Raw genomic sequence first — 13953 nt, forward strand, 5'->3', positions numbered from 1 at the left:
CAAGCCCAGTCTAAACAGGGGAAGCAAGGAGAATTAATTCCTAGTGAAAGGAAAGAAAGCAGCATTGCTGCTTAGTAAGCGTCCACTCACTAACCACCAGGCACTGCGTTAGGTTCCTTCACACAGATCTTTAATCGCTTAGAAAATCCAAACTGGGGTTATGATGGGTTTGGGGGGAGTCTTATTTTTCTGATTTTTCTTAGCAGATTTTTCAAACAAAACCTCCCCTGACCTGGCCCTGAAAGAGACCTGTTTGTGCTGGGCTGCTTCAGCTGGGGCTAGGAGTAAGACCCCCAAGGGGCTTGCCTCTGTAACTGGAGGTCATTGTGCAACTGTTTGCTAAGGAAGGTGGGTTCACCCACTGGGGGGCTTTGTTTTACTGAGTGGAGACGGGAATTTCTGAGCAGAGTTAAATGACACAGGTCAAGAGACGGGCATGACAAGCTGAGTGAAGAAGGAAAGAGAGGAGAGACCCTGTGGTGGAGCTAAGGGGAGTGACTTGGGAGACAGAACAGAAAGAGCACACTGGGAGGTCCGGTAAAGTTATGTAGATGTGTCACGGATCCTGCGGTCACCTCCTTCCCCTCCAATACAGTCTACATTTTTCACTAAGGCTTTTAGAATTGGATTGTTTTAGGAGAGGGATATGTTGAGTCTGGCCTGCAGGTGGGCTCAAATTAGCCGCAAGACAGACCAAGGCGGGGCTCAGTTTGCTCAACTTGCTCAATTTGCCTGGTTCTCGGAGAAGCACCTGTCCTAATGCCTCAACTCGCATCACCTACCACCTCTGCTGGAACACACGCTAACTGCAAAACAAGTATCTAAGCAGGGAGCAGGTCCTCCAGTGCTCAAACTGCGAACCTAAATTTATAAAAGATGAGGACCACTCCCAGCTCTTCCACTCCCTACTTGCACCTTAATATCTCAGCCTTAGTTTCTGATCTGCAGAATGAGAGGCTAAGGAAGAGATTGCTAAGAACTCCATCTTCCAAATCGGTTAAGTGTAACAAAAGTGAACTTCTAAGCAGAACTCTAGTGAACATACCAAATTTCTTCCAAACCACAGCATTAGCCTACTTCTCATCTTCAGCGATTTCCAAAACATTTCAAAACATGAGCCAAAATACAGTAATCTGTCTATATATTAAGTCCGATTTCCCACTCATTTAACAAATTATGTCATTTTTAAAATAATAACTTTTCCATGTAGGACATACAGTAAAATAAGTGCAAGATGACTGGTTTCACGCTGTCACTGTTACAATTTTTTAAAAAATGGCCACACAAAGCAAAACAAAAGTAATTTTAAGAAAAGAAGTTTCTGAATCAACCATTATAAGGATCAAAGAACTCTTAAGCTAAAGTTGCCAAATGTGTTACTTTCTTTTCCTTTCACAGACCAAAACCAGCATCTATACTTACAAGCTGCCCAAATGTACTTGATTTTCATAGATCAACCATAGGACATATTTTGGAGGAAACTTACTCATATATTTCTAAATTAGTTGGTTTGTTTTCAGTCACATAGTTGCTTGGAATTAAGCCTTCATTCCTACAACAAAAGACAAAGCAAAAATCAAAACGCTTGGCGCATTTGTGGCATTATTGTGGCAACAATCCTTTTAAACACCTAAAGGACGTGGGGGGAAATCGATTCATTTGACCACTTAAATTGTTGAAAGAAGAAAAAAGCTTTTTTCATTTCAACATTCAACTAAAATCTCTGCATGAGAAATACTAAGTTTCTGAGTTACAATATGAGTAGTTCAAGATGTTTTGTGACATGAAAATCTTTGCAAAGAGGATAACAGGCATTTGTGATCACCAGCACATCACAGTGTCTAGATTAAAAAGACATCTTATTACAAAGATATTGACTTAACTCTAATTGCTACAGAATATTCCATGAAATATTTTAGTTTAGTCACACCCCTATTACAGCAATGCTATTTAAAAAATACTTGAACATGCCTTCTTGTGTGCAAGCAAGAGTATTTCTCTAAGACGGATACCAAGCAGGGAAATTGCAGGTCACAGAATATGTACAGCTTTCAGTAGATATGGCAAAATTGCTATTGAAGGGAAATATATCCATTTACACACTAATTGGCAGGGGAGGGGTTTCTCTTTTCCTATACCTTCATCAGTAAAATCTGAAATTTATAATCATGAAAACATCTCCAAGACATGTTGTTGAGGAACACAAGCAAGTTGCAGAGCAATGCATAAAATATGGTAAGATTTAGGTCAGTCAGATCTGCAAACAATATCATATATTTCAATACATGCATGAGAGTGTGTTTAAAATAACCTGGATGGGTACTAACTAAAGGAATAATGGTGCTTACTTTGGGGAAAGAGACTGGGTTTGGAAGTGTAGCAAAACAGAATTTTGGCATTAATCATCTTGTTTGAATATTATTTTTAAAAAGAATATTCACTTATTAGCTTTGAAGTTAAAAACTGGGGTTTTTTTAAAGTCCGAGTCATGCCAATAGACCACCTGCAGGAGTAACTAATTACACAGCCCTGAACCTCCTAATACCTCTTTTCCCACTGAAAGGTCTCCATCACATGTTGAATCTCAACAAAGAACTGGTAAAAGAGCCAAATCATCAAGAAAACATAAAGAAAGAGGGATGTCTGTACTTCAAATGCTTAGATACTTATAATCTCCAAATCTTGACAAGGATCAGAAATCAATGCCAGGATTCTCTCCTAGAAAGCTCAGATACTCCTCAGAATTCTTCTCTACCCAAGACTCCAGTCTGGAAGTAACAATATATTGCAGCTGAAATGAAGTTTTTTTGCATCCCAGGGTCTTTTTTCCTCCAACTTGATACAGCAACTATTGCAATGTTTATTTCCAAAATTAGTTATTGTAGAAATATGAAAATGAGTACAATTCTGTTTCTGTTTCTACCTTGGAGCTTAACAGGAAAACATCAAATTCCCAAAGAAAGCATAAATCAGAATAAGAATCTATATGGTAGGAATTTTTTCCCACATTTTACAAATAAAGAAACAAAAACTTACTAAAAATAGAACTACCATATGATCCAGGAGTTCCACTTCTGGGTATTTATCTGAAGAAAATGAAAACACTAACTCAAAAAGATATATGCACCCATTGCAGCACTATTTACAATAGCCAAGATATGGAAACAATCCAAGTGTCTATGGATGGATGAGTGGATAAAGAAAATGTGGTACATATATCTACAATGGAATATTATTTGGCCATAAAAAGAATGAAGTATTGTCATGTGCAACAACATTGACCTTGAGGGCATTATGCTAAATGAAATAAATCAGACTGAGAAAGACAAATACCATACTCACTTACATGTGGAATCCAAAAAAAAAAATTAAAAATTGAAAAAACAAACAAACAAGCTCATAGATACAAAGAACAGACTGGTGGTTGCCAGAGGCAGGGGGTAGGTGGAGGATGAATGGGTGAATGGGGTCAAAAGGTATAAACTTCCAGTTAAGAATAATTAAGTCCTGGAGATATAACGTATAGCATGGTGACTATAGTTAATAGTACTGTATTGCATGTTTGAAAGTTGCTAAGAGAGTAAATCTTAAAAGTTCTCATCACAAGAAAAAAAAATTGTAGCTATGTATGGTGATGGGTGTTAACTAGACTTGTAGTGATTATTTCACAGTATATTCAAATATTGAATCATTATATTGTACACTTGAAACTAATGTAATATTATTATGTCATTTATACCTGAGGAAGGAAGGAAAGAAAGAAAGAAAGAAAGAAAGAAAGAAAGAAAGAAAGAAAGAAAGAAAGAAAGAAAGAAAGAAGGCAAGGGGAGAAAGAAGACTCAGAGAGGGTGAGTGACTTGCCCAAGGACACACAGAAGTACATGGCAACATAAGGATATAAACCCACGTGTGCCCAGTTCTGAGAGTCTGCCTGAAATCATGGTGCAAAAATGCTCTCTCATACAGATGGGGAGGTGTGGGAATGGGTTCTATTTCATTTACAAGGAAAAGTTATACACCTGGAGAAAATAAACCACTACTTTATGCTTCAAAAGTCTTTAGAGAACGAAAGAGGAGAGATTTGGTAAAGAAGACCAAGCCACCAGTCTTACCCCAGGCGGTCTCTGGCCTTCCACCAGTGAGGATTATACTTCTCCAGTATCAGGTACTCCTCTGCTCTCTTTAACGCTAAATCATAGGGCTCTCTGGGCAGATAATCATACAGTGCCTTGACTTGGATCCTCTCTTCAGCAACCTCAGATGGCGGGAGGGGAGGCAGCGGCTTGCGTTTTGATGGTTGCACACGGCCACTGTTGGACTGTAAGAACTAAGGAGTGAGTCGCTGTACTTTGTTTCAGTAATCTGTACTAAATAAGAAGAGGCATATATAGGCTGTTTGCCTGCTGCTTCATTCTCCTACCCAACTGCACCAAAACAGAAGCCAGGGCGGGATAAACGTAGGAAATGACTAACTCTAAAACAGCCTTTCAGTCCAGCCACACACTCATCATTTTGTAAACTCTCAAGATCACAAATTCTCTTGCCAGCATTGCATTGATTTTTTTTTCATCTCACAATTCTTAAAATTTTATCTCCTTAATAGTTACACTTTAAGGACTTTCCTCTCTTGGAAACAGAAAAACAGCTCTTCCCTTTCATGTACTGTAAGCTTGTGTTTCGGTTTATCACACTTCCCAAGGAAACGGATTCTCCAACACTGAACAGAAAATTACTCCTGGCTTCAAAATGGCAGTAGCCAGAATATATTTTTTTTCCTATTTCCAGTTCTGCCAAAATGTAGGAGAGTAGGCTATTTTAACTGGCCTTTTTTTCTTTCACTTTTTTTCTAGGACATTGATTCACTAAATGTTTTTTGATAGCTTATTATGTGCCAAGCATGATACTAGGTTCCAGGCAGTGCAGCAAACAGTACCTCATGAAGCACAGACCCTAAAAATGCCACCTTCCTCTAGCCCTTCTGCCTCATCAAAACGATACTCACTTGCTTCTTACTTGGCAATCCACTGAACCACGGTCTGCGACGCTGTGTGTATTTTTCGGAAAGTTCTTCATCCTTGCTCAGGCTTATTTGTGTCCTCACTTGTCTGACATTGAAGAGTAATCATGTTACAAATGATCATTTGGACCCAAATTGTCTATAAATCTACTAGATTATCACAAACTAGTGGGAAAATCTCCTTCCTACTGCTTTTTTATTTAGAAGACTTCCTAACTCCATTTCCTTGGGCAAGTTACTACCTTTCAGAACTTCATTTTTCTTATCTGGGAACTAGAGATGCTAAGAGTATATAAAGTTGTTATGAAATAAAATTAAGAAAACACATGTCACATGCTCAGTACAGAATCTGGGGCATATTAGGGGCATAAAACTATAATCATGATGTGAAGACCTTCCTCTGTGTCAGACACAGTGTTGATCATTTTACAGGCATCACCTCATTCGATGGTATCTACTGTTTCAAGTGGGCACGGTGGAGTGATTAAGAACATGAGTTTGAATCCCAGATCTACCATTTCATAGTGTGGCCTTGGGTAAGCAATGTCACCTCTCTAAGCTTCAATTTCCCCACCTGTATAACGGGGATTGTAAAAAAGCATGAGTGGTTTTGAGAGTTACTTGAGCTAGAAAACGCAAACTTCCTAGCATAGTCTGACACATAAGACACTCCCACTCAATGCTGGCTGATACTACCATTACGGTGCCCTGGATTTTATCCTTATACATCCTTTGCTGGGCACCAAAGTGTAAAACACACTGATGGTTTTGGGGAGATACTCAAATACATAAGACAGGATTCTTGCCCTTAAAGGGTAATAATTACAGAGTGAAACACAGACATAAACAGCATGCATGAAATAAATATGAAATAAAGAACCAAGCTGCATGCTTTGAACACACCACAGAAGGAGCAGTTAAATCCAAGAGGATTAAGGAAGGATCACAGACCTGACACTTTGACCTATAGCTAGCTTTAAATGAATGTGCATTCAACAGCAAGAAAATGGGAAGGGTATAGCTCAGTGGTAGAGTGAGTGCTTATCATGCACGAGGTCCTGGGCTCAATCCCCAGTACCTCCATTAAAAATAATAATAAACAAATAAATAAACCTAATTATCTCCCCCCACCAAGGGAAAAAAAAAAAACCAGGGAGAAAATGGGAGACAGGTTTCCCAGGCAAAGGGAACAGCAGATACAAAGAGACATGGAGACCTGACAGACAAAGAAACGGAATGAATGAATTTCTAAGGAGTTGCCCTCGGAAACAGACTTACCGCTTCTGCACGGAACAGCAACAGCAGCAACAGAAAATTGACTGGATGGTATTATCTGAAAAGCAGATCATTCTCAACTGTTAGAAATCATGAGTCCATGACATTGGATAGATGAGGCTGGTGGTGCTATTCCAAAGGAGGAAATCCCTGAGGGCAGGGGTGATAGAAATTTTTCTAAAGCAGATGCAAAGTCTTGACCATGCCCTTCCTCACTAGTAGAAGATGGAAAGTTGTCACTAACACAAAAATAAGTTACTGGCACCCTGGCCACTGTGGTTTCCCTTCTCAGGCGTTTCTCCCCGGGTCTGGTTTCATGCATTTCCTCAGTCAGTGAGTGAGAAATGACCACTGCAGCCTCCTCTACCCTGATCAGGACTTGCTAACAAACATCGAAAGAATATGATTCCAAAAACAATGTTCTTGAAAGTTTATTAGCAGGGATTTTGAATTAGGTCCATCACATTTCTTCAAAAATATTTTTAATATATATATTTATACAAAATAATACAAATATATTAAATATAATATTTAATATATTTATAATGCATTTAGCATAATATAATATATAATAATATAATTTACCATATTTATTTTATTTTTACATTTTATGTATAAAAATATATTTCTACCTTTTGGGCTCTCAAATTTTCTATGGAATAGGGCCAAACATAAACTGAATATTTAAAGAAAGCATTAGCTAGCTAGTAAATCCGAGTCATGTTTACACTTTTATTGTCAAGCTTAATCTTTGTTTAAGATCGATCATTTACCCTTTTTTAAGCCATAAATAAAATTTGGCTTTATCAAAAGGACGTTTTATGTTCCTAGAATCTGTATTTCACCGTCAGTTCTTTCTCATACTGATACCTGGAAAGGAAGTATTATTAAGGAAGCAGAGTATATTAGATATGAGTGTTAGCTTTGAGGTTAGAAAGATCTGGGTGTGAATTCTAGCTAGGGGGCAGGGGAACCAACTATATCTGAGATAAGTCCCTTTACTTCTCTAAGTCTTTGTCGTCCTATCTGTAAAAACAAGATAATCATACCTACCCGCTTTGAGAAGCTATTAAAGGGCAGATGTTAATCTCCAACTTTGTGGGTTAAATAAGTTATTTAACTATTCTGTGCTTAAGTTTCCTCATCTGTAAAATGGGAATAATAGGATACTTAGTATATAAGGCTTCTGTGAACATTAACTGAATGAATTCATATAAAGCACCTAGAACAATAAGAGTAATCAAAAATATTATTATCATTATAGGGTTGTTGAGAAGATTAGATTAGATATTTTCCCTAAAGTTCTGGAACACAGAAGAGGGGTGCAAACAAAAGACCCCAGTACAATCTACCCCTCCGCATCCACTCTCCCCAGAAAAGGGGATGCAATGGAGTCCCATCAGGTACTATAGTATCACCAGGTGATGTCAATTTGATCATACTCCCACCTGAAAGCTGGTACATTAACCACCATTAGGATTCCTAAGTAAGATAGAGAAGGAAATGAGGAGAAAAGAAGAGAAATATAAAACATAGCTGCTACAATTCCCACCTCTATAGCTGTCCTGAGTCCACAGTTGATCACAGATGCCCTCTGTCACCACTCATTACTTGTTCCCCCTTGCCTCTGCCAACACTCTGGCTTCAGGGGGTGCTTTATCTGATGGAATTGCCCAAATGTTCATTCCTGAGGGATCTGGGTCCATAGCTGATCTTATCTTAATGGGGTTGTTAGAATTTTCCACTGACCAGGACTATTATGAATTTTAAGAAGTAAAGCGAGTGAATTCCCTGAGTTTCAAAGCCCTTTTTGTCCTCATCAGGAAGAATGAACCCAATTCCTTCTTGGGAATCAGGATACTCATCCTGGCTACCCTGACCCCTTCCTGTGCCTATCAATTCAGTGACACAAGGAATCCCAAAATGGTTAGAGGGCAACCTCAACTTCCAACATTCCCTAAGGAAATGACTCTTCTGTTCAGCACTGGACTCTCCACATTCAGCAAACCAAGGTCACAGGGAAACAGCGTAACAATATTCCAGTGGGTTATTAGGTAGTGAGAGGGGCCACTCTAGTCTCTACTCTTTTGTTCCCAGACTCACGCATCCTGCTGTATGGGAACAGCACCATATTTGCTGCTGGCTTAAGACATTTATTGCATCCTAGAGGACACCACTCCCACTTTGCAAGATGTCATCTCCCCGATGTCACAGGAATTGAGCCTTTAACAGGCCACTCCTCTGTCCTAGCAAGCCAGCTGCTTCTGAGTTACGGGACACGTGGTAAGAGTATTCAGAGAACCACTGAGCAAGGACCAGTGGAACTAAGAAAAGGTTAACTGACTCCACAAGATGGATCATCTTGGAGACTTTTGGTTACATCTTCTCATTCTCTCCCCATCCAAGAGTTTCAAGCACATTCCTCTCCGCCAGATCTTTCACCAGTCTCCCAGTCTTGTTCTTTCCACATTCACGACCAGCAGGCCAACTTCTTTGCCATTGCCTATGAGTCACCATAGATCAGTGCCTCAGATTATTTTCCCTAATGAAGTGAACAAACTGCTGTACTTCTTGAAGTACAGAAAGAATTTCTTTTTAACACAATCTTTCAGGCTACCTCTGAAAGGGGTCATAGTACAATGGCTGTTAATTTCCTGTTCGTGTGGACTCAGGATGCAGATCTATCTGTAAATCAGCCCCAATGGGAAATTCCTCTTGGGGCCTCTGGTGTGAGTGGAAGGAGAAGGAGGAACGGGAGCCACGTGAACATGAAGCCTGCTCATGAAGTTTTCTTGGGCTCACTCTCATGTATACCACTCCCAAATTATGATGGGTTACTGCTGTGCATGCCCAGTTTCTTGGTTCAGTGAATCAGGTAACACTCAGCTCACGACAGGCAGTTTGGATCGCATAAATATTTCACGGTCCGTGGATGAAGCATTCAGTCTTCACCAGTAGCAAGCCAGGAACTACTTTTCCCAGTCAAAAATAGTTATCAGCACAGGCTCAAGTCACAGCTCCAAATTTCTGGAGGTCTGTGCTGTGTTCTCATATTGGGACTTTTAGAAGCCTCATAAAGCCAACATTTTGCCCTTCATCCCAGGCACCAGTGATAACGTGAGTGATTGATAATTGGTAATTGATTGATAATTGATAATATTCCTCCCAGCAATAAGGCTGGACCTCTAACTATATGACCAAATAAATCCCAGATCCAATTTCAACTCTGTTTCCCAAAGCCACTTCTGATACCAATGACTGTATCAGTGTCAGGGCTCCAACACAAAACATGACATACTTAAATTTGAATAATTTTTAAAGGGTTTATTTACAAAGAGACTAATTACAAAGGTGTGGAAGAAGGTAAAGTAACCATAAAGAATGTGCAGAAGCCTGGGTCCCACCATGGTGGAACTGTCACCATCCCTGGGTCCAAAAGGATCAGGAAAGTGAGAGAGAGTTAAGTAGAGCAGAGACCACTTTACAGGAGCAATGATCTGCTGTTGAGGGACACGGCCAGCTCAAGGCCCCCACAACTTCCTTCCAGGGCTCCCCATGCGTGTAATGCAAACAGAAGCCAGAGGGCTTGGAAGCTTATTGAACCAAGCCCTACAGCCTGCTTTTCCAGGGTAGAGTACAGGGTGGATAAGAATGAATATCAGAGGCTGGACTCGCTGAGCCATCATGGAGGCTGGCTACCACATTTAATCCCTACAGGTCATCCTTCCTGGGTAGAATAGGGTGGATGAAAATAAAGATTTCCAGCACAGCAATCAATATATATTGGTCCCCTTTCCTTTCACAGAAGTAACCTTCAAAACCTAGATTCATGCATTAGTTATTTGCCTTTCTCTGATTTGGACATGGCCATTGCTCAGTCTTTGGGCTACAGACATGTTGCTGGTCCAGTGGTACACATCTCATTTCTATCCTGGAGATACAATTCCAGTTCAAGGCCAGGCAAAGATTAATCTCTGCTCCCACTGCTGTTTCATCACCTACCCTTGATATAATAACTTTCTTTCCTAGCCTGTACAAAGAAACTACCCATTTTCCAACCCAAAGTTGATTTCTGGAGACTATTTAGAGTCCCCAAATCTTCACTACCTTGTATATTATTAGGTTTTTGTTGTTCAACTGCTTCTGACTGTCAGTTTTCATCTGGTGGCCTCTGCATGAGCAAACTGCCAAAAACACTCCCCAGAAAGAGGTTACATCAGCACTTGGTGGCTTGGTCTACTTTGGCAGGAGTGGGTCTAATTTACATTCTTACCAGTTTACTCCAGTGCTGTATTGGAGCCCCATACAGATATGCATCTATCCAGGCCAAGAAATGCAAAGGCAAATGTAGGTTACACAAGTGAGCGAAGCAGGTCAGAGTATGGTGTTGATTGTGCCAAAAATGCTGTGTCAAAGCCGCAGGTAGAGGCATTCAAATTCAAAAAATTTTTAAATACTCCTACTTTCTCCTACATAACCATTTTTTCTCCTCTCTACTGGATCATTCCTAATACCATATAAATAAACTGTTACTTCACCCATTAAAAACAAAACAAAATACTCTTGATCTTATTTCTTCCATCAGCTTTGCCCCTCATTTTCAGTAACATCTAGAAATGAGTAGTCTTTACTTGCTGCCTCCAATTCTTCCCCTCCCACTTTCTCTTAACCCATTCCAGCCAAGCTTTTGTCCCTCCTACTTCCCCAAACTGCCCTTGTTAGGGTCACCAGTGTGTCGTATGCACTGCTATAAACGATGGTCAATTCTAGAGCCGCATCCTACCTGAGCCCTCAGCAGCATTTGACACCATGTCCTCCAGGTTTTCCTGCTTCTCGGTCTCCTTTGCTGCTTTCTTCTCTTCCTCCCTCACCTCTTAAGCTGGGTCTAATGCTAGACTGCCCCAAAGCCCCTGATTTCTTTTCTCTGTCTCGTTCACTCCCTTATCTCACTCCTTCCTGTGTCTTAAAAACCACTGATCTGCTGATGACACCCAAATGTTCGCCTCTAGCCCAGCTCCAGTGACTTCCAGACTTGCATGTCACACGCACTCTCAAATTCTCCACTTGGATGTCCAGCGGACAGCTCAAATGAGCATGAAGACATCTGAACTCCTTCTCTTCCTTCCTCCCCAGACTTGCTCTACCCATTCCTCTCCATCTTGTCAAGAGCAACTCCATTTTTCCAGTTGCTCAGGCCAATACTCTTAGAGTCATCTTTGACCTCTCTCTTTCCCTCACATCCCAGTCCAATCCATCAGGAGCGCATGCTAACTCTTCCTTAAAATTATATCCAAGAGTTTCAGCTTGAGATGACAAAAACGTCCCGGAGGTGGATAATGGTGATGATTGTATGGAATGTGCGTGTACTTTATGCCATTGGACTGTATACTTACAAATGGTTAAAATGGTGAATTTTATGTTAGTTATAGTTCACCACAATTTAAAACACACACACACACACAGAATCTAACTCCTTTTCCCCACTCTTCTGTTACTACAAGGTGGAAGTCTCCGTCATCTCATCTGGATTATACCAACAGCCTCCTAACTTCTTCCTGCCTCTGCACTTAAGCCACTCTATGGTTTATTCTCAGTGGCCAGAGTAACTCTTCTAAAACCTAGGTCAGATCATGCTACTCCTTATCTCAAAAACCCACAGACTTTCCATCTCAAGGAGAGTTCCAGCCAATTTTCTCAAAATAGTCTATAAAACCCTCCGTGATCTGGTCTCCCAGCGCCTCTTACCATCTCTCCAATGTGCTTGTGCTCATTTCACACCAGCCACACTGCCCCATTGTGCCTCTGGGCCAGGGCTGATCTCACCAAACCTTCTTTGCTTTCGTTCTGCCTGGACCGCTCATCCCCCAGGTGTCAGCCTTGCTCAGTCTCTCCATTCCTTCAAGCCTGATCAAATCTCACCTTCTCAGTGAAGAGTACCCTGACCCATCATTATTGCCACCTACACTCCACTCCCCAACTGCAGGATTCCTTACTTCGCTCTACTTTTTCTTCTTTTTTTAATAGCATTTCTCACCTTTTAACATGCTCTGCAATTTATTTATCTTTTCTTTCTTTTTACACTGTCTGTCTCCCCTACTAGAATGGAAACAGGGATCTTTGTCTATTTTGTTCACAGGTATCTCCCAAGAGGCTAAGATAGTTTTTGACACCTAATATGTACTCAGCAACTATTGGTTGAGTGAATGAATATATGAATAAATTGATTTGAAGGAGCACCAAATTATAACCTTTTCAAAGCACCCACCTGTCTCGATTCAGTCCTACTGGGAACATGGAAACTATCTGTGGACAGAATAAGCAGGTACAACACAATAAACAGTGAACAATAAGAGTGGGGATATAGGAAAAAGCATATGAAAAGGAATCTATGTATGTATGTGCATGACTGAAACATGCTGGTGCACCAGAAATTGACATAACATTATAAACTGACTATAGTTAAATTAAAAAAAAAAGAGTAGGGATGTAAGATTCGACAATGAAAGTCCTTGAAATCAGGGAAGATAAGAACTTAACTGTGTTTGTAGAAGGGAGTCTTATTAAGTAGTGAAGATAGAGAACAATTTGGCCACAGGCTAAAGCAGAGTAAACTCTGTACTCAGCCTAGAAACCTTCCTAAGGTGATCCAGCAAGGTGGGCTATGACCATTTATGGCCATGTTTTACTATAAACTAAAACCATTTAATATCACCAAAGCTAAGTGTCTATAACGGCCACTTTACTCCTTGAATAACTGCTGGCATGTTATAGTATTCTCTGTATTTTTCTGTATACTTGAAACATTTCAAAACTAAAATTCGTAGATTTTAAAAACAGAAAACCTCAGAAAACATGGATGTTACTAGAGAATGTTATTCTAAGTGAAGTAAGCCAGAAAGAGAAAGAAAAATACCATATGAGATCGCTCATATGTGGAATCTGAAAAAAATAAAAAATAAAAAAAATCCAAAAACCAAAAATACAAAACAGAAACAGACTCATAGACATAGAATACAAACTTGTGGTTGCCAAGGGGGTGGGGGGTGGGAAGGGACTAGGATTTCAAAATGTAGAATAGATAAACAAGATTGTACTGTGTAGCACAGGGAAATATATACAGGATCTTGTGGTAGCTCACAGCAAAAGAGAATGTGACAATGAATATATATATGTTCATGTATAACTGAAAAATTGTGCTCTACACTGGAATTTGACACAACATTGTAAAATGATTATAAATCAATTAAAATGTTAAAATAAATAAATAAATAAATAACGGAAAACCTCAGAAAATCAAGTAGGTCTGTGATTAGATAGTTAGGTAGCTATTCTAGGATTGAAAACTTTTACACGTACATGATTTTTAGTGATAGATGTAAAAGGCTTTTTATTTCTCTAATTCAGCCAACTGTCTCAACTTTTAGTCAATCAAAATTATCGTCTTCCTCGCTAGCCCCAATAGGAAAACTAGCCTATCGGTTCCCCTTTCCAGTTTTCCTATGTCTGTGTGAGTCCACCAGAGTAACCCTGGCTTCTCCCTGAGCCTCATCCTTTACAACCAGTTCACCACTAATCTGTTCAAATTGTTTGGCTTTTTACTTCTTGTCTTCCAACCTAGTCCAAGACTTCAACAGCCCACGCCTGTATTTCTGCATTTATTC

The 13953-nt window shown here is 39.9% G+C and overlaps 1 protein-coding gene across 2 annotated transcripts in view; it reads right to left on the bottom strand.

The window, feature by feature from the left end:
- The window catches only part of TXK (TXK tyrosine kinase), a 61182-nt gene that overhangs the window by 37359 nt on the left and 9870 nt on the right, over nucleotides 1–13953 (bottom strand). The window contains exons 2-5 of one of the 2 annotated variants that reach the window (XM_032497041.1): nucleotides 6296–6350; nucleotides 5003–5105; nucleotides 4113–4318; nucleotides 1487–1552 (exon numbers count right to left, since the gene is read on the bottom strand). In XM_032497041.1, coding sequence (XP_032352932.1) covers nucleotides 1487–1552; nucleotides 4113–4318; nucleotides 5003–5105; nucleotides 6296–6350 — 430 coding nt within the window. Of the gene's footprint in view, nucleotides 1–1486; nucleotides 1553–4112; nucleotides 4319–5002; nucleotides 5106–6295; nucleotides 6578–13953 lie in introns of those variants that run through there. The other variant, XM_006185956.3, reaches the window with a different exon arrangement.

This window comes from Camelus ferus, chromosome 2, assembly GCF_009834535.1.
Source record: "Camelus ferus isolate YT-003-E chromosome 2, BCGSAC_Cfer_1.0, whole genome shotgun sequence".
NCBI lineage: Eukaryota > Metazoa > Chordata > Mammalia > Artiodactyla > Camelidae > Camelus > Camelus ferus.